At 38.0% G+C, this 19,554-nt stretch overlaps 2 protein-coding genes across 6 annotated transcripts in view; one reads left to right on the top strand and one right to left on the bottom strand.

Annotated features, from left to right (window-relative positions):
- Positions 1-17,972, bottom strand: part of pigl (phosphatidylinositol glycan anchor biosynthesis, class L) — a 39,899-nt gene extending 21,927 nt beyond the window's left edge. The window contains exons 1-2 of the mRNA XM_062048217.1: positions 17,689-17,972; positions 9,614-9,713 (exon numbers count right to left, since the gene is read on the bottom strand). Coding sequence (XP_061904201.1) covers positions 9,614-9,713; positions 17,689-17,947 — 359 coding nt within the window. The 5' untranslated portion in view covers positions 17,948-17,972. The remainder of the gene's footprint in view (positions 1-9,613; positions 9,714-17,688) is intronic.
- Positions 17,973-18,513: 541 nt separating this feature from the next.
- ncor1 (nuclear receptor corepressor 1) overlaps positions 18,514-19,554 on the top strand; it is a 168,967-nt gene continuing 167,926 nt past the window's right edge. For all 5 annotated transcript variants that reach the window (XM_062048206.1, XM_062048205.1, XM_062048204.1 and 2 more), the window contains exon 1: positions 18,514-18,631. The gene's annotated coding sequence lies outside the window, so the exon portion shown is untranslated. The remainder of the gene's footprint in view (positions 18,632-19,554) is intronic.

Here is a 19,554-nt window from a genome sequence, read left to right as displayed (position 1 = left end):
GATTTAACCCCCAACTCCAACCCTTTGTTGCTGAGTGCCAAGCAGGGAGGTTATGGGTCCCATTTTTATAGTCTTTGGTATGACTCGGCTGGGATTTGAAATCCAACCTACCGATCTCAGGGCAGACACTCTAACCACTAGGCCACTGTAACAAACTAGCTACAGCAGTGCTATTCAACTGGCGGCCTGGGGGCAAAATTCAGCCCAGGAATGACAACATACCACCCCCAAGTTCAGTTCAAAACTTGGGAGACAAACATTTTTGTGGCAAATTCCTAAAAATACTAGCATGCTCCTGGAACTTGGGCCATTGTAAGCACATTGGCAAATATTTGCACTGACATTTTAACCTTGCTAGCAGACATAGAACACTGGGGTCCAAACTCGTGATTTACATAACCAAGGAATTCCTCAAGGCACCCCTTTAAGTCCTCTCTTTTTTTGGCAGTTACAATTTTCATAATGTGATTTATGTAACATGGGTGTTGCTGTAGTTTGTTTATTTCAGATGCAGTAGTGGTTTGTTGAACTTCTTTGTAGTTATACTAGTAGTGTTTCTCAAGGTTCCATTTTAGGCCCTCTCTTTTTCATCATCTGAGCTATTCAACTGGTGGCCCATGAGTTTAGTTAAAAAAACAGCTGCTTCCTAAAAACACTAGAGTGCTGTCATTGAGATGATTTTTGACAAGCTTTTTTTGCAGAATTACAGAGCATTCTTGTAATTCTGACTATATAAAACACCCCAAAATCAAATGTCTACTATAGAGGACACTGGTTCTAGGGAATATACACATTTCAAACTCCGTCCCCCCCAGTCCTTAGCTATCTGCAAATGTGGCCCCCATGACAAATTAGTTGAACATCCCTGACCTACAGTAAAATCTGAGTAGGGAAAATGTAAGATTTTTCTTATACTATAAAATTGTGTGTAATGAACCCCTCCTATAACGAATGCAAATATAAAAGGTATAAATAAAAAAACAAATGCACAGATTTTACAGAAACAGAAGAATTAGGCAGTTATAGAAGTAGTTATATAGTTATAGGATATTATTGATCATAACTCTGGTTTTACTCGACCGAATTACACCATTTAAAGACTCCTATACAGTGTGTAGTCTACAATTTGGATGCAAGGAAGTATGGAGCGTCTTTGTTAATGCATTGCCACACTGTGCCTGTGGATTTCAGAAGGCACATTAAATATCCCCATATGTTGTATGGACTTAACATACAGTAGTACCTTAACTCACAAGCTTCATTTGTTCTGTTAGTGTCTCAGAACACTTATTTCTCTAATCAGCGTCTCCCATTGAAATGAATTAAAATTTATGGGTGCTTGGTCCCCCTAAATAGCATAATTTTAACATGGAAGATGCTTTTTCAAATGAAAAACAAACTTTTAGATAACACTGTATAAAAACAATACAATAAATTGTACTACTAACAACAATTGCAGTTTTTCTGAAGTAATAATAGTGGACTTCAACGGTATCTCTTTCCAGCTGCTTCTCCGTCAAACATACTATCAGCAGATTTTACATATTTTCATGGATAAATGTCTGCCGTTTAGATAATAGTTTAACGTCCTTGGTTGGTGTTAAGACTCATTATGCTTCAGTATGGAGCAGACTAGCAATGATAAGCTCGGTCATGTTTTTGATGATTTTCTTCAATTCAATGAATATCATCCGCTTCTCCTTCTAAGCACTGTCCTTCACACTCACCTTCTTCCTTCTCATAAACAGAAAATAAAATAATTTTGTTTGCTAGTGAGTAGGACCAGATATTTTGAGAAGGATCTTACGGGTTCACTGTGACATTTGCTAAACCAACTTAATTTATAACAATTAGTCGAGAGACAGTTCTTATCTCAAAACATTCTTAAGTTGGGGCACCACTGTACTAGTAATTGTTATCTCCTGAAGCAATAATCAACAGTGCATTTCATAGCCGGTTCACCAAAATCTGAGTTATGTTGACATAACAAACGACACTCACTGAGTTATTTTGTATTGGGACAAAGGAGGCTTAAACGACAGCACATGCATGCACATCGAGATATTATAGTGCAGGGGTAGGGAACCTATGGCTCTAGAGCCAGATGTGGCTCTTTTGATGACTGCATCTGGCTCTCAGATAAATCTTAGCTGACATTACTTAACAGGATAAGTACTGAATAATTCTGCTGGTAATCACAGTGTTAAAAATAACGTTCAAAATATAAAACATTCTCATGCATTTTAATTCATCCATCCGTTTTCTACTGCACCAGTTCAAGAAGTCGCATTAATGGTAAGGAGTATTTTATTTATTATTGGCTAGCTTCAGAATAACAATGTTATCAAAAAGAATGAGAGACGTATTATACTCTAAAAATGTTGGTCTTACTTAAAAATGCATGCATTTAGTTATATTCACTGTTAAAAAAATATTATATGGCTCTCAGGGAAATACATTTTAAAATATTTGGCTTTCATGGCTCTCTTAGCCAAAAGGGTTCCCGACCCTTGTTATAGTGTATGTACTTGCATGAAGAAGTGGGGGTAGCTACAGGGCCATGTCCTCTGTCCTCTGCCATCACCCTTCCTTTTGTGGCCAACAATGAGTCAGGACAGTTTAGCTAGCAGAGGGAAGTGATGGATTAGGTCACAAATCTCTTGGCTTCCAGTGAGGGGTCAGGCTATGGTGGAAAAGGTGGTTTGCAGGGGTCGCAATGTCAATAAGGGGGAGGGGCCGCAATTCCCAGATAGTTGATGGGAATCCACTACTGTGGACTGCAACGGAATTAAATGCATTTAGTCCATTCAAAACAAAGCAGATTAACAAATCATTTTAATTTTGGGTTTGTTGCTTACATATTGGCCAACCGGCACATCTTTGCCAATGACTGTTATATGAATTTGGCTGAACATTTTATAGTTTCTTTCCTGGACTGGGCTACACCTCCTTCAAGTTCTGGGAAAACTGGCCCTTACATGTTTTCTTTGTTTTGTTTTTGTGACTTATATTTTCAGTATTAGATTTATGTAGATTTGCTTTGAGATTTTGCTTCAGAGTGAGAAGGATGCTGGGAATGAACAAAAAAAGAAGACTTAAAGACCTTTTCTCAAGCAAGTATCGGATTCACCATGGCAACACGATACAACGTCCTAAAATAACCTGTACACCCAACACATGTAGCTGTGCATGTCTAATTGCTTGCAGGCTTTTGTGAGCAGTGGTTGAACTCCAGCCCAGTAAGGGGATTCTGTGTGTGTATGTGTGTCAGATAGGGATTGTTTAGTCTGGTCACATGGACCATGGGCCTATGAAAGTGCACACACAGACTAAACTGTAAGTCATGGCTGTCCTAACCGAGGCTCACGGCCATTTTTGACCAGCAATTATTTTTTTTTAATTGGCACCGGACATAATCTAAAAATAAAATTCATTATAATGAGATATATTATTATAACATATCACATTTGATTTTTTATTAATAACACAAAGCCAATATGTTTGATGTTTTCTTCAGCATATATTGTTCTACAGCAGTGATTCTCAAACTTTTTTCACCAAGTACCAACTCAGAAAAAAACTTGCCTCTCCAAGTGCCACCATATGGCCAACATTAAAATACAGCAGCGTAGTAGGCCTAAGTATTCTTTAAAAACAAGGCAGTGCCTATTTAACAACTTTTGATATTTTTGGTCACTGTTACATTACACACAATTTGAACAGTGACACTGTTTGAATATAGAAAAATACAACACTGCACTTAAATAACGAATTACATTAACTTACAATATTTATTTGATTCTTTCTTGTACCACTAGATTGAGCCCATGTACCACCAGTACCACAGTTTGAGAATCACTGATCTACAGTAGAAGTATAGGAGATATGATTTGGTATGTAAATGATAGTAGAACCATTTCAAAACCTGTTACAAAGGCTACTAATTTGCGTTATTTACGGTTGTATAATTTTGTTAAAACTATTAATCTACTTGCTAATTTAATGTTAATATCTAGTACGAATGCAGCTGAGATAGGCTCCAGCAGCCCCCGCGACCCCGAACGGGACAAGCGGTAGGAAATGGATGGATGGATGGATGGATCTAGTATGGCTGGACAATTAATCCCATTTTTATTATGGATTAGTAAGATCAGGAAAATATAATAATCAAGAAAGAAAATTAAAAAATGATTTATTGGCCGTGAAACGTGCATGCAAATTCCAGAGGGGATGAGTAGAGAATGAGTGAAAAAACATAATGTCTACTAGAAGTGTGGGTTCCACCATGGTTGCTACTTTTTATTTGAACCAGTGCTAGTATGAATAATCAGTAATAACTACACTCAACAAACCAAAGTAAGGGATCATTTCCGCGTTCACGTATACCCGCAGGCAGAACTGGCCAATAAAACGGAATCCGCTGTTGACCGCAGAATATCACTGAAATTGACATAAATGTGACTGAAATGCTGTCACTGTGAAAAGAACGAACATTTGTCAGGGAAAATAATGTCTTTGGGACACTCATTCATCCCCGAAACACTTGACCGCCCTGCCCTGAACTAAATAAAGTCGAGACAGCCACATGAAACAGCGACTAAACTATGAATATAAAGCTAACAAGAACAATCCATACACAGACAACACATCTCATCTGCTTGTGTAATGAACAACATCATCGATGTAACATCAATGTACAAACAGGACAGCAGTCGCAATTTGAGAGGCTCGCTCTCTTTTTTTTTTTACAGCCTGAAGTCTCTTTACTTCTCAAGTTGAGAACATCAGCACAGCACTCATCCCCCCTTCACAATAATTTGCGGGACACAGCTAAAATGTGTGATCAACATGCATTAATTATCACGATATACCAATAGTACTACAAGCTCTTTTGTAAGTAAAATTTATTGAAAAAACGTGATTGATAGCCGCACTTTGGTAAACTCACGGACAGACTTGCGCTAGCTTAAAAGGGGTCATATTATGATTTTAATTTTTCTACATTTAAAGTACCAGTAGAATGGAAAAACATGATAATTTTTATGCTTAATTGTGTTTTATTGCATCCATTAAACCATATCCAATTGTATTTCTATCCTGGAAAGTATGCGAAAATACCGTCTAAACATCACAAAATGCCACAATTTCAACGACTGTTTTTTTGTTTTGTTTTTGAATATTTCGCTCCAAATGTCTTGGGCAATTTCAGTACATTCGAGGTCGGACGACGTCACGACGGGAACGCTTCTGCAAGCTGACTATATCAGCGCATCAGTCATACTGGAAATATTCAAAAATGAGAAAGAGTTGTGCTGGCTATCAATCACAATCTCTATGTTAGATGTAAACACATATGTTTTTCTTTTTTTATGCATTCTACATTGTCAATAAATAGTCCGCTAACAATTGAGTCCATGAGGGCTCTATATTCTGCCCACAAAACCCTCTAAATAGCCATCCAAAACCCGTAAACAATACTTTATTTACATATTGTGACCTGAATATTAACCAACTATTAGGGATATTGTTATTTTAAGCCCTAACGCAGAAAAAACATTTTTTAGCAGCGCAGTGATACCAGAGAGGTACTTTAACTAGCTTGTGCCTTGGTGCTGCTGCTGCATCGCGTCTCGGTCCGTCAAAGTTATTCTAGATTATAAATCATGCCTCTCATTTGGATCTCGTCACTTAATTGGATAATTGTTTGATGCCAGAAGTCAGTGACTAAAGCTCTTAATTTTAAAGTTACACAACAAAATCTTGGTTTAGTCTGATAAGCGATGACACAGTTAGATTTGTGAGCGATGACACAGTTAGATTTGTGCAGCGAGCAGTTTTAATCAGTGGCCGGGAGCAGACCAAGGTAAGGTCAAGTTAGCCCGAGTGGAGAGGCAACAGAGCGTGTTCCCATCGAGCTTGATTACAATGGCCCCAAAATGCACCGGGGCCCCATATTCTGTCAACACAGCTGTCCTATTCAACAGCAATCATGGGGAAATTCTATTTATTTTAAACAGGACACCTGTCGTCTGACATTTTGTCTTCTTACAGCTCCAAGCTACAGTTTTGAGAGAGAGATGTCGCCACTAAATACAGTATACCAGTACTGTACTTCCAAACCTCACAGGAGTCGACTTGATGTGAAAGTTAAATAAAGCTTGACTTCTTTAAAGGCATGAATCAATCAATGTCACATGTATCAATATTGACAGACTGCGATGAGATGGCGACTTGTCCAGGGTGTACACCGCCTTCCGCCCGAGTGAAACTGGGATAGGATCCAGCACCCCCTGAACCCCGAAAGGGAGAAGCAGTAGAAAATGAATGGATGGATGTCTCACAAGATGTTTCCTTCATATGTGCTCACTGCCTAACTTTGTGGTGTTTTATAAAATAGAGTGGCAAACTCCAACTGGTGTGCTTGCTGGCAAATTTCACTTCAAAATAAACCCTAATGGTACTTTAAATAAAACTGTTACTAAGTTTTGAACAAATAAATTACTTATATTTAAGAAAAACTTCCTGTATGACATTTCAAAAATTGCATTTGTGTCCGAATATAAGGGTCTTTTTTAATTAAACTAAAAGCATACAAGTGATTTACAACTTGTGATTAATCATGATTAATCCAAATTCAAAAGTAAGATTAATTTGCTTTAAAAAAAAAGATTTGACGGCACTAATTTTTATACTTTTTTTTTTAACATGAAAATAAAATATATCACCATTGTATCACTTATCTTGTATAAATTACTTTTCTTGTTTTATGCTTATTTTTAACATATTTATTTCTTCCTTTGCCTTAACTATGCATAAGTTAATAGTGTCACTGATCTAACTCCCATTTCCTTATTGCTATTTAAAGGCCTACTGAAATGAATTTTTTTTATTTAAACGGGGATAGCAGATCTATTCTATGTGTCATACTTGATCATTTCGCGATATTGCCATATTTTTGCTGAAAGGATTTAGTATAGAACAACGACGATAAAGATTGCAACTTTTGGTATCTGATAAAAAAAAGGCTTGCACCTACCGGAAGTAGCGTGACGTAGTCAGTTGAACATATACGCAAAGTTCCCTATTGTTTACAATGATGGCCGCATGAAGTGAGAGAGATTCGGACCGAGAAAGCGACAATTTCCCCATTAATTTGAGCGAGGATGAAAGATTTGTGGATGAGTAAAGTGCAAGTGAAGGACTAGTGGGGAGTTGAAGCTATTCAGATAGGGAAGATGCTGTGAGAGCCGGGGGTGACCTGATATTCAGCTGGGAATGACTACAACAGTAAATAAACACAAGACATATATATACTCTATTAGCCACAACACAACCAGGCTTATATTTAATATGCCACAAATTAATCCTGCATAAAAACACCTGCGTGTTTGTTATGCTAGCTCCTAGCTCCTCTGCTAGCTCCTAGCTCCATAGAACACGCCAATACAATTCAAACACCCGATCAACACACACAATCACTCAGCCCAAAAGACCGTTCACCTAACCCAAGGTTCATAAAGCTTATATATTTAAAAAAAGTTACGTACGTGACGCGCACATACGGTCAAGTTATCGAATGTTTAGCAGCCAAGGCTGCATACTCACGGTACCTGATATTCAGCTGGGAATGACTACAACAGTAAATAAACACAAGACATATATATACTCTATTAGCCACAACACAACCAGGCTTATATTTAATATGCCACAAATTAATCCTGCATAATAACACCTGCGTGTTTGTTATGCTAGCTCCTAGCTCCTCTGCTAGCTCCTAGCTCCATAGAACACGCCAATACAATTCAAACACCCGATCAACACACACAATCACTCAGCCCAAAAGACCGTTCACCTAACCCAAGGTTCATAAAGCTTATATATTTTTAAAAAGTTACGTACGTGACGCGCACGTACGGTACGGTACGTGTTATGCTAGCTCCTAGCTCCTCTGCTAGCTCCTAGCTCCATAGAACACGCCAATACAATTCAAACACATGATCAACACACACAATCACTCAGCCCAAAAGACCGTTCACCTAACCCAAGGTTCATAAAGCTTATATATTTAAAAAAAGTTACGTACATACGCAAAAAAAAGCCAAAGCTGCATACTCACAGTAGCACGTCTGCGTCTTTGTCATCCAAATCAAAGTAATCCTGGTAAGAGTCTGTGTTGTCCCAGTTCTCTACAGGCGTCTGTGTATCCAAATCAAAAGTCCTCCTGGTTAGAGTCTCTGTTATCCGAGTTCTTCCATCTTGACTGCATCTTTCGGGAATGTAAACAAAGAAGCGCCGGCTGTGTACTGTTGTGGCTGACTACGTTCGAAAAATACGTCCATTTCGCACCGACAACTTTCTTCTTTGCTTGCTCGGCTTCCTTCTCCATAATGCAATGAACATGATTGAAACAGATTCACGAACACAGATGTCCAGAATACTGTGGAATTATGAAATGAAAACAGAGCTTTTTCGTATCGGCTTCAATGTGGAAGGCATACCCGTGTTCGCCGGGCTACGTCACACGCATACGTCATCCTCAGAGGCGTTTCGAACCGGAAGTTTAGCGGCAAATTTAAAATGTCACTTTATAAGTTAACCCGGCCGTATTGGCATGTGTTATAATGTTAAGATTTCATCATTGATATATAAACTATCAGACTGCGTGGTCGGTAGTAGTGGGTTTCAGTAGGCCTTTAATTTCAATACATTTTAATACCTTCTTTCTTTTTGCACATTGCATGATAACAATTTTAATGACAGAAAGTAAGCAAACAACATTTTGTAAGTGTCAACATGTGAAACATATTGTGTAAATTAATTATCAAAAATAGCCACGGAGAGGGGGCAGGATTAAATAAGATCAGCTTCTTCCTACTCCTTTTTGGACATGGTGAATTGTGCAAATCTAACACCATGATGTTCTTTACTGTAACTTCTTTACTGTTACTTGTCGAAAACGAATACATTATACCAACGTTTGGCTACATTCATTTAAATACATTCTTACAGGCAGAGATACTCTCACATGCACACAAACACACACAGACAAACATTGTGGAATGACCTACATTAGCAGTACTCGGATATTTGCCAAAATATAGCCCACAGTTGGCAAGCAGACAGTGCTGGAGGGGGTGGGGGTTGAAGAGAAGTAGGAAAGCAATGAGAGATTGAGAGGAGGCAAAAGTGAGCAGGGTTGTATTTCGCAGTGCTGATTAGATGTGTGTTCAAACACCAGAACACACAAGAGGAAAATGGGCTATACTCCAAGTGCAGACAGTTCGGAGGTCGAAGTTCATCTACACTTGCACAGACGTTCGCAAATAAATCTATAGTCATATTTAGGCAGCCTAAAGGTTCTTTGAAAAACATTGCCAATGGAAGCTGCAGCTCACCAGAAACATAAAAAACATGTTTTCACAACATCAAGCATGCACTTATGTTTGAATGGGAGTGATGGAAGGAATATTTAATATGCAATTTTGGCACAATTTTCGATAAATTATACTGAATGAAATTCAACTCACAACTTCACAACAGTTTACCTTTTATACAAGTAAGTGTGTTCAAAAAGTAGATGTATTTCTACAATGACAGTGGGAAAGCTGCTTACTTGTGGTTTATGATGGTGATTCTGGAGGATGGTATGCCCAGTTTAGCACAGCTGTCGTAAAGTTCTTGCTTACGTTGAGCACCTTGATGGTAGTAGTCTCCTGTAAACAAATAGGTGGACACATAAGCCTGCAGGCACATTGGAATATTAAAACTGAATACAATTAAAAGCTTCTGTCAATAATTACTATGGCCCACACGCCAGATCCAGCCCCCCAGCGTCCACAATCTGGCTTGCAGGACCTCTCAAGTTAAAAAGAAAAGCTTTTTTTTTAATCTGTCCAGTCACTCAGGCAAATCATATTGTTCATACATATATGCCCATATCTGCTATACAGATTTACTTTACCATAAATGAACAGCAATGTTGTCGATTTACTTCTATGTTTTCCTTCTAAATGTTCTTGCAAAATGTCTTGTTAAACTTGGGAATTACTTTTTCCATTGATGAAAGCAATCCGTCCACAGCAAAGCAGCCCCAAACCATGATGCCACCTCCACCATATTTCAGTTAGGATGAGGTTTTGATGTTGGTGTGCTGTGCCTTTTTTCCTCCACACATAGCGTTGTGTGTTCCTTCCAAAACAACTAATTTCATCTGTCCACAGAATATTTTGCCAGTAGTGCTGTGGAACTTCCAGGTGCTCTTTTGCAAACTTCAAACGCGCAGCAATGTTTTTTTTGGACAACAGTGGCTTCCTCGGTGGTGTCCTCCCATGAACTCCATTCTTGTTCAATGTTTAACGTATTGTAGATTTGTCAACAATAATGTCAGCATGTGCCAGAGATTTCTGTAAGTCTTTAGCTGACACTCTAGGATTCCTCTTCACCTCACTGAGCATTCTGCACTGTGCTCTCACAGTCATCTTTACAGGTCGACCACGCCTAGGGAGAGTAGCCACAGTGCTGAACTTTCTCCATTTTTAGACAGTCTGTCTTACTGTGGACACATGGACATCAAGGCTTTTAGAGATACTTTTGTAACCCTTTCCAGCTTTATGCAAGTTAACAATTCTTGATTGTAGATCTTCTGTGAGCTCTTTTGTGCTAGGCATGGTTCACATCAGGCAATGTTTCTTGAGAACAGCACACTTATCACAGGTGTGTGTTTTTTATAGGGCAGGGCAGCTTTAACCAACACATATGATCTCTTCACATTGATTAGACTCAATGTTGTCTGAGTCCTGGCTCCAATCAGTTCTTGGAGAAGTCATTAGCCTAGGAATTCACTTACTTTTTCCCACCCTGCACTGTGAATGTTTACATGTTGTGTTCAATAAAAAGATGAACACCTATAAGTTTTAGTGCGGTATTAGTTTAAGCAGACTATGTTTGTCTATCGTTGCGGCTTCGATGAAGAACAAAACACAATTTATGACCAATTTATGCAGAAATCCAAGTAATCCCAAAGGGTTCACATACTTTTTCTTGCAACTGTATATATATATATATATATATATATATATATATATATATATATATATATATATGCACACACACACACACATAATATATATATATATATATATATATATATATGTATGTATATATATATATATATATATATATATATATATATATATATATATATATGCACACACACATATAATATATATATATATATATATATATATATATATATATATATATATATATATATTATATATATATATAAATATACACAGATTTTATATATACACTACTACCGTTCAAAAGTTTGGGGTCACCCAAACAATTTTGTGGAATAGCCTTCATTTCTAAGAACAAGAATAAACTATCGACTTTCAGCTGAAAGTTCTCTTTTTCTGGCCATTTTGAGCGTTTAATTGACCCCACAAATGTGATGCTCCAGAAACTCAATCTGCTCAAAGGAAGGTCAGTTTTGTAGCTTCTGTAACGAGCTAATCTGTTTTCAGATGTGTGAACATGATTGCACAAGGGTTTTCTAATCATCAATTAGCCTTCTGAGCCAATGAGCAAACACATTGTACCATTAGAACACTGGAGTGATAGTTGCTGGAAATAGGCCTCTATACACCTATGTAGATATTGTACCAAAAACCAGACATTTGCAGCTAGAATAGTCATTTACCACATTAGCAATGTATAAAGCAGGGGTGTCAAACTCATTTCGCATCGTGGGCCACATACGGCCTAGGGAGATGTCAAGTGGGCCGGACCATTAAAATTATACCATACTCTGCTATAAATAACCAAAATATCATGTCTTTCCTTTGTTTTGGTGTAAAGAAGCACAAGAACATTAGGAAAATATTGAAATTTAATGAACTATCCTTTTACAAAACATTTCATGAAACACCTCATATTTCCTTAGACAAATGTGCAATTTACTTTTATCATTCACAAATATGCATTGCAACTGATCCCACTGATTGTACAAAGGCACAAAACTTTAATTGGTACTGAAAAATATAGTAATGCACTTTAAGATTAAATGAGACTTTTAAAGAAAGGAATTTTTAAACCACTTACACATACGCATATAAAATCTAAATGTAATCCCTGCGTACACCTTACAAACTAAGGAGAGTGATTTTAAATGTGTAATGAAGAAAGTGTTCGCCTGTCCTGTAAATCTGTAAACTTCATACATGAAACATACATACACATACAATACATACTGAAAATTTATGGAGTTGTATGAACAGTAGAATTCCATCACACAACTTTTGTTTTGAAGCTGCTGACTAACATTAAAGTGCACATTTTTTAAATCACCACAGTAAGGATTCATCTTCACAGAGCTGTATTCTTTCAATGCAAACAGTATCTAAGGCAGCATTTTAAAGGTGTTAGTCTAGTCTGGACTTGTATTTGTTCCTGAAACTTGGCATCTTTTGGCCTGTACAAGTGCATCAACACCAGGTGTCATGTCCTGACTAGCTGTCACTTTCAGAATGTCATTTAAGTGCTTGTTTGTGAGCCTTGAACGCATTTTTGTTTTATTGATATTCATCACTGAGAAAATTTGTTCACAAAGGTAGGTTGTCCCAAACATGCACAAAATTTTAGCAGCCAGGGCTGTTAATTTGGGGTACCCTGGTAGTAGATACTGATAAAATCTGTCCAGACCTACAGAGGCAAATTTGCCCTTCAAATCTGCATCACACTGCAAATCAATTATCTCTAGCTGAATTTCGACCGGCAGATCAGAAGCTTTAACTGTGAAAGGTGAGCGAAAAACTGAAAATTCTGTCTCAAGTTCACAAAATACCTGAAAACGTTTCTCAAACTCCCGCAGTAGTCCTGCAATTTTGTCTTTGTACCGTTTCATGTCCGCATCAGGTCTGGTCACACACACATCTCTCAGACAGGGGGAATGAGCAGGGTTGCCATTTGCCAGTTGCATCTCCCACAAAGTCAGCTTCAACTTAAATGCATGTATGTTGTCAGAAAACTGTGTGACAACTTTTTTGCGGCCTTGCAACATTTTGTTCAGATTGTTCAAGTGTTCAGTAATATCAACCAAGAATGCAAGGTCCCGTAGCCATTCCTGAGATTGTAATTCCAACACCGGTTTTCGTTTTTTCTCCATGAACTGTCCGATTTTCTCTCGTAGATCAAAGAAATGCCTCAGCACAGCGCCTCGGCTTAACCATCTCACTTCAGTGTGGTATGGCAGGCTGTGGGTAATGTTGCTGTCGCTGAGAAGTTTGTCAAACTGACGATGGTTCAGACCTCTGGACCGGATGAAATTTACAGTGCGAACAACCACATCCATGACGTGGTCCATTTTCAGCGACTTGCAACACAATGCCTCCTGGTGCAAAATACAGTGAAATGTCCAGAAACGATCTCCTCCATTAAGGGCTTGTACTTTGTCTTTGAACTTTGTCGCGACACCTGCTTTCTTTCCGACCATGGATGGCGCGCCGTCTGTAGCCAGGCTGACAGCGCGGGACCAGTCCACTCCAACTCTGTCCAATGCAGCAACGACAGCGCCAAAAATGTCCTCGGCTGTTGTGGTGTCCATCATTGGCACCAACTCAAGAAACTCTTCAGTAACAGTCAATGTCTCATCAACTCCTCGAATAAATATGGCCAGTTGGGCCACGTCTGTGATGTCAGTGCTCTCGTCAATTGCCACGGAAAATGCAATAAATGACTTAACTCTCTGTTTCAATTGACTGTCTAAATCTGCCGATAGTTCCGAAATCCTCTCTGCTATAGTATTCCTCGTCAGGCTAATATTGGCAAAAGCTTGTCGCTTCTCGGGACATACAAGTTCAGCCGCCTTCATCATGCATCGTTTAACAAAGTCACCGTCGGAATACGGCTTCGATGCTAATGCTATTTTGCTAGCAATTAGGTAGCTGGCTTTTACCGCTGCTTCACTGACTTCTCGGCTCTGGATGAAAGTTGACTGCTGTTTCCTCAGACCTGCCAGCAATTCGTTAATCTTATCTCTTCTCAGTTGTCCTTGCAAGCCGTCATATTTTTCGCTGTGATGAGTCTCGTAGTGGCGTCGAATATTATATTCCTTCAATACCGAAACTTGTTGCAAACACACCAAGCACGAAGGTTTTCCGTGCGTCTCTGTAAATAAATAGGACGTGGTCCATTTTTCTTTGAAAATTCTACACTCCTTATCTACTTTTCTCCGTTTGGATAACGACATTTTGGCTAATGAGGGTGTAGCGGAGAGGTAGAGACCAAGGTATTAACAACGTCGTAACAAGCAGCAGATGGCGCATTGATACCGTCTGCTGTTTTCAGTCTGTCTCAGTGATGCGGCTTGTCTTCTACTCTGATGGAAAGAGTGCGCCCCTTAGCGGATAATCCATGAATTGCAGCGAATTTAAAATATTAATTCCATGTCTTTTATGCATTTTTTCCACTTTCAAATTATCCTGCGGGCCTGATCAAACCTCCTTGGGGGCCGGTTCCGGCCCGCGGGCCGTATGTTTGACACCCCTGGTATAGAGTGTATTTCTTTAAAGTTAAGACTAGTTTAAAGTTATCTTCATTGAAAAGTACAGTGCTTTTCCTTAAAAAATAAGGAAATTTCAATGTGACCCCAAACTTTTGAACGGTAGTGTATATATATAAGTGACGTGCAGTCACTGGAGGCCGGTGCCATCATGGAAAGAAAAAAAATGTAAAAAGAAAAAAAATAAATTAAATTGTTATATGTATCCAGTGATTATACTATAAAGTTATTTTCCATTTAACTTCACCAGTTTTAGATTATTTTTATTCAAAATCGCTGAATTTTCACATTTGCCGTTCAAATACTGAGAAGAGATGGTGCGGTGATCAGCAGCCAGTTGAGGCACGTCACTGCGTTGTGCCTCAACATGGATTGCGGACTCGGCTAACTGCTGGCCTGCTGTGCAGTGACACCGTATTGCTATATGAACTATATTATACATTTCCATAGTTTAGTTAGCTGAGGTATATAATGTACAGGGTATTTTGTCAACAACTGTATGTGTGTAAGTATTTCTTGTGCTGAGCGATCATAAAACGGCTGCAAAAGATGCATTGGCTGAGGCTCGTAGTAATCCCGCTTCCTGGTGGTAGAGAATGCACCCCTGCCGTAGAATGCACCCCCTGGCGGGAGTGTTATATCAACTAAAGCCCACACTTAAACTTTCCACGTGCAAGATTGAATCTATTTAAAAAAGTTATTTCATAAGAAGCCAAAAAGTACAAAAACAATAATGTTCGTGTTGGAGGAGTTGGCTTCTTATTAAATAACTTTTGTAACCTATTTTTATGGGCTTTCCTCTTTGTGATGTTAAGTTCCTGTTATACGCTGTTATACAGTATATGCCTTGAGCTCTTATTTTGAAGGGGCTAAGAGCGGAAGTGATGACACTTTGGTGTGGAGCGGAGGTTTTTGAAAGAAGGTAAATAAAGTGGTCCTCGTGTAAACTGGAGCCTCCGTGTTTGTTATTTTGTAGTTTCATACAGTATAGGCAACATTTATAAACCCTCGGTTACACTTTTTTAAATAAATTCAATCTTGCACGTGGAAAGTTTAAGTGTGGGCTTTAGTTGATATAAAACTCCCGTCAGAGGGTGCATTCTACGGCGGGGGTGCATTAATCCAGCACAACAGCGGCGCATGGACTTCATTTATAAGTAAAGGGAAGACCATAATAACATTTTTTTATTAAAAGTGCTTTTTTGTGTGCTACAGTTTGTATGTGTAAAGTTAAAGTTAAGTTAAAGTACCAATGATTGTCACACACACACTAAGTGTACTGAAATTTGTCCTCTGCATTTGACCCATCCCCTTGTTCACCCCCTGGGAGGTGAGGGGAGCAGTGGGGAGCAGTGGGCAGCAGCGGCGCCGCACCTCTGAATAATTTTTGGTGATTTAACCCCCAATTCCAACCCTTGATGCTGAGTGCCAAGCAGGGAAGAATTCTGGTATGAGCTTTTAAACATAACCCGTTAACTGCTGCCAATCAAATGGTGAATAAGATACTCTTTAGGGTTCATAAGTTTGTAAATCTGATTGTGATGAACTCAGTGCCTCACCTGACATGAACCTCACCGCACGCCACTGATATATATATACACATATTATATATATATTTATATATACTGTATATATATAGTTATATATAAATATACACGTATACACATATTATATATATATATATATATATATATATATATATATATATATATATATATATATATATATATATATATATATATATATATATATGTCTTAATTAGATTATCCAAAAAAATAGTGCTAGAAACCGTGGTAGAGCGTAATATGTATGTGTGGGGAAAAAAAATTAATATATATATATATATGTATATATATATATATACAGTATATGTATATATATATATAAATATATATTAAGCTCTCAATTTACCACTCGATCTACATCTCTATCCTCACCTATGTACGAGTTTACGAGTACAAACGGCCGAAATGAGTTTTGCCTGTCAAGTGGCGGAGCTCTCACTTAGAGATAGGGTGAGAAGCTCTGTCATTCAGGAGGCGCTCAAAGTAAAGCCATTGCTCCTCCACATCGAGAAGAGCTAGACAAAGAGAATGCCCCCAAACGCCTCCCTTGGAAGGTGTTTAGCGCACTTCCAACCAGTAGAAGCCACGGAAAAGACCCAAGACATGTTGGAGGGACTATGTTTCCCAGCTGGCCTGGGTACACCTTGGCATCCCCCGGGAAGAGCTGGATGAAGTGGCTGGAGAGAGGGAAGTCTGGGCTTCTCTTGTTAGGCTTTGGCACCCGTGATGCGACCTCGAATAAGCGGAATAACATAAAATGGGTATATATAGATTAAATTACAATTATTTCAATGGGAGATGATGATTTGAGATAAAAGTGTTTTGAGGTACTACTGTACTGTCAATGTTGTTGTTAGTAATGTTCTGAAGTATTTGACCATGACTTTTAAAAATATATATTTAGCCTATAGAGTTTACAGCACCACAATGGGTATAAAGTAAGTCAATCAACAAATTAATCAACATTAATACGTTTCACAAAAATATGGCATTTACTGTTTAGGAAATAAAGCTACTTAGTGGTGTATTAACTTGTTTCCACTTCCACTTTTTCCCTGTCAGGGGTCTAAACTATGTAATTATTTGTTGAGTTTATTCTATTCAGACAGGTTTTTTAAAAAAACATTTATATTTTACCTTGACAGCCTAAGGAAGACAGCATATGACAGTCAAAATATGTCAAACTACATCTATTATAATTTATACCTCGAATTTGTCTGAATAGAATACAAAAGAATACATTAATTAATCTACTCGATTAACACAATTAGACAATCAGACGTATTTGTGACGACAACTGGTTAGACACTTTAAAAAGAGCACTAATCAACCTTTAAACAACGAAACTGAACAGTTCAACGTACAACACATTTTTAATATGAACGATGACAATTGTAATTCCCAATAAACAAACAAGGCTCTGATTCTAAACGCGGTGGTTGTATTAGTTTAAACTCAAGCGAACTATTGTTAACGAGCACAAACTCAAACACCAGCATACAACAATATTCACTTAATAATCGGTTGTTCCATAAAATAGACATACATTCATACTTTACCTTGAGATAAACACATCAAGTGGACGTTGACTTTAAACTCGACAAGTCGTATGATCGTTGGTCCAAAAAACATGCATTCGTCATCTGGGTGTGCAGTTACAATTAGAGCTTTAATGTCACCTCCGCTTCTTTCCCCGGACTGTAGAACATTCATAACATGTGCGAACGGCTCTTTTAAAGATCGCCGATATCGATAATAAATACATTTCAAGCAAACCACATATGCGACAATGGCAGCGAGAATCAGCCACTCGCTCATTATTTTTCACCGTACTCATAAGGAAGCCGTGTGAAGACAAGTAACCATAGAAATAGTTCCGCATGTAAAACAAACGCAGTTATGCGTAAACTACTTCTGGAACAGTTCAATTTATGCAGAACCTTTTTGTCAAATATTATTGCTATTAAGAAATTTGTCGACCAAATGTTGCGAGATAATACAGCGATGTAAACATTGTAAGAAAAATGAGGATGATTCTTAGGGATCTACGATTTTAATAGTTAGGAAAATAAATGTGTAATGAAGTAAAAATATACATCATATTATACTTCTATATTGATGTTAGGACAAATACAATTTAAAAAACAATACCGTGTTTGAGGGGGAAGATTTACCGAGCACACATAACTGTCCTTGCAGGTACATATATATCCACTAATAGATATTATTCAGTTTCTTACAAAAAAAATGTTTTATTAAATAATGTATCACAATACTTTATTAAAAACGATTTATTGGTGCGTGTATGTTAAGTTATACCAAAATTGTGGATTTAACTAAAGGAGGACAGTTTACCTTTAAGGACATGGACTGACAAATGCGGCGCAGCCTTTAGTCTACCCAGTCGTCCACAGCCTGTTACCCGCGGATTTCCACCAAACAATTGCTTACATTTCTGCTTAGAGATAACCATCTCTATTCCGTAGTATCTCTAAATATGAGGTGAGTGCTAATCCAACAAAATACACGCGTTGTGCTATGCTGTACAAGTGATCTAATGTACCCTGAGAATCTGCTTTGCAAGATGGCGACGCGGTTGCGAATTCAAAGGTGAAATACAGACTTGCTACCGACAACAACAACATCTAAAATGTTGTCCTACAGCAGCGTTGTGTAGTGGCAGGTTCTGTATTACCGTGTTACTGTTCACGGTTGTATTGAAGTGCGTGTTTAACTTTCCTAGCAATGCGTAGGTTGGAGCAGGGCCATCCCCCCAAATTGGCGACAACACATATAAATGATATGTATTATTTTACAAGAACGACACACACATTTGCAGCACAAATGTGAGATGACTGCCTCTCTGCCTTGGAATTGTATCCATGCAATTGGAAATACTGACCAAAACATCTCTGTGAAGCGATAACTTCAGTGATTTTTTTTTACCACAACACTACACGAATTGACTTCTTAAATGCTAATTGTGAACTTTTGTTACATGATTGGATTGTTTGACCGTCATCACTACTTCCGGTTAAACAAAAGTGGAAGGCTTACAGCTGATTGCATGTCCATTTGTATGTTGCATTTCGTAACATTCTATGTTAGCTACCTCTCTTTGTTTATAATGTATTTTTTCTGCTGGGTCTACTCTTTATTATATGCTGCCCTTTTTTTGCTGCAGCTGTTACGTATACTGTAGTATTGTACAAGGTAATTGGGATTTGTTATTTATATTATATACAAATATAATATATCAGTATATATTATATACTGCATGTATAATATGTAAATATTACATATATGTTATATGTTGCTACTACGGTACCTTTTTAGTCTACTTTATACCTGCATTATTCTTTCCATCCTTACACTTTCCATTCTTTGTTACTGAGCTACTGTGTGGAACAATTTCCCTTTTGGAT

This window comes from Entelurus aequoreus, linkage group LG05, assembly GCF_033978785.1.
Source record: "Entelurus aequoreus isolate RoL-2023_Sb linkage group LG05, RoL_Eaeq_v1.1, whole genome shotgun sequence".
In the NCBI taxonomy this organism is placed as follows: Eukaryota; Metazoa; Chordata; class Actinopteri; order Syngnathiformes; family Syngnathidae; genus Entelurus; species Entelurus aequoreus.
This window is presented reverse-complemented; position numbering and strand designations above follow the sequence as displayed.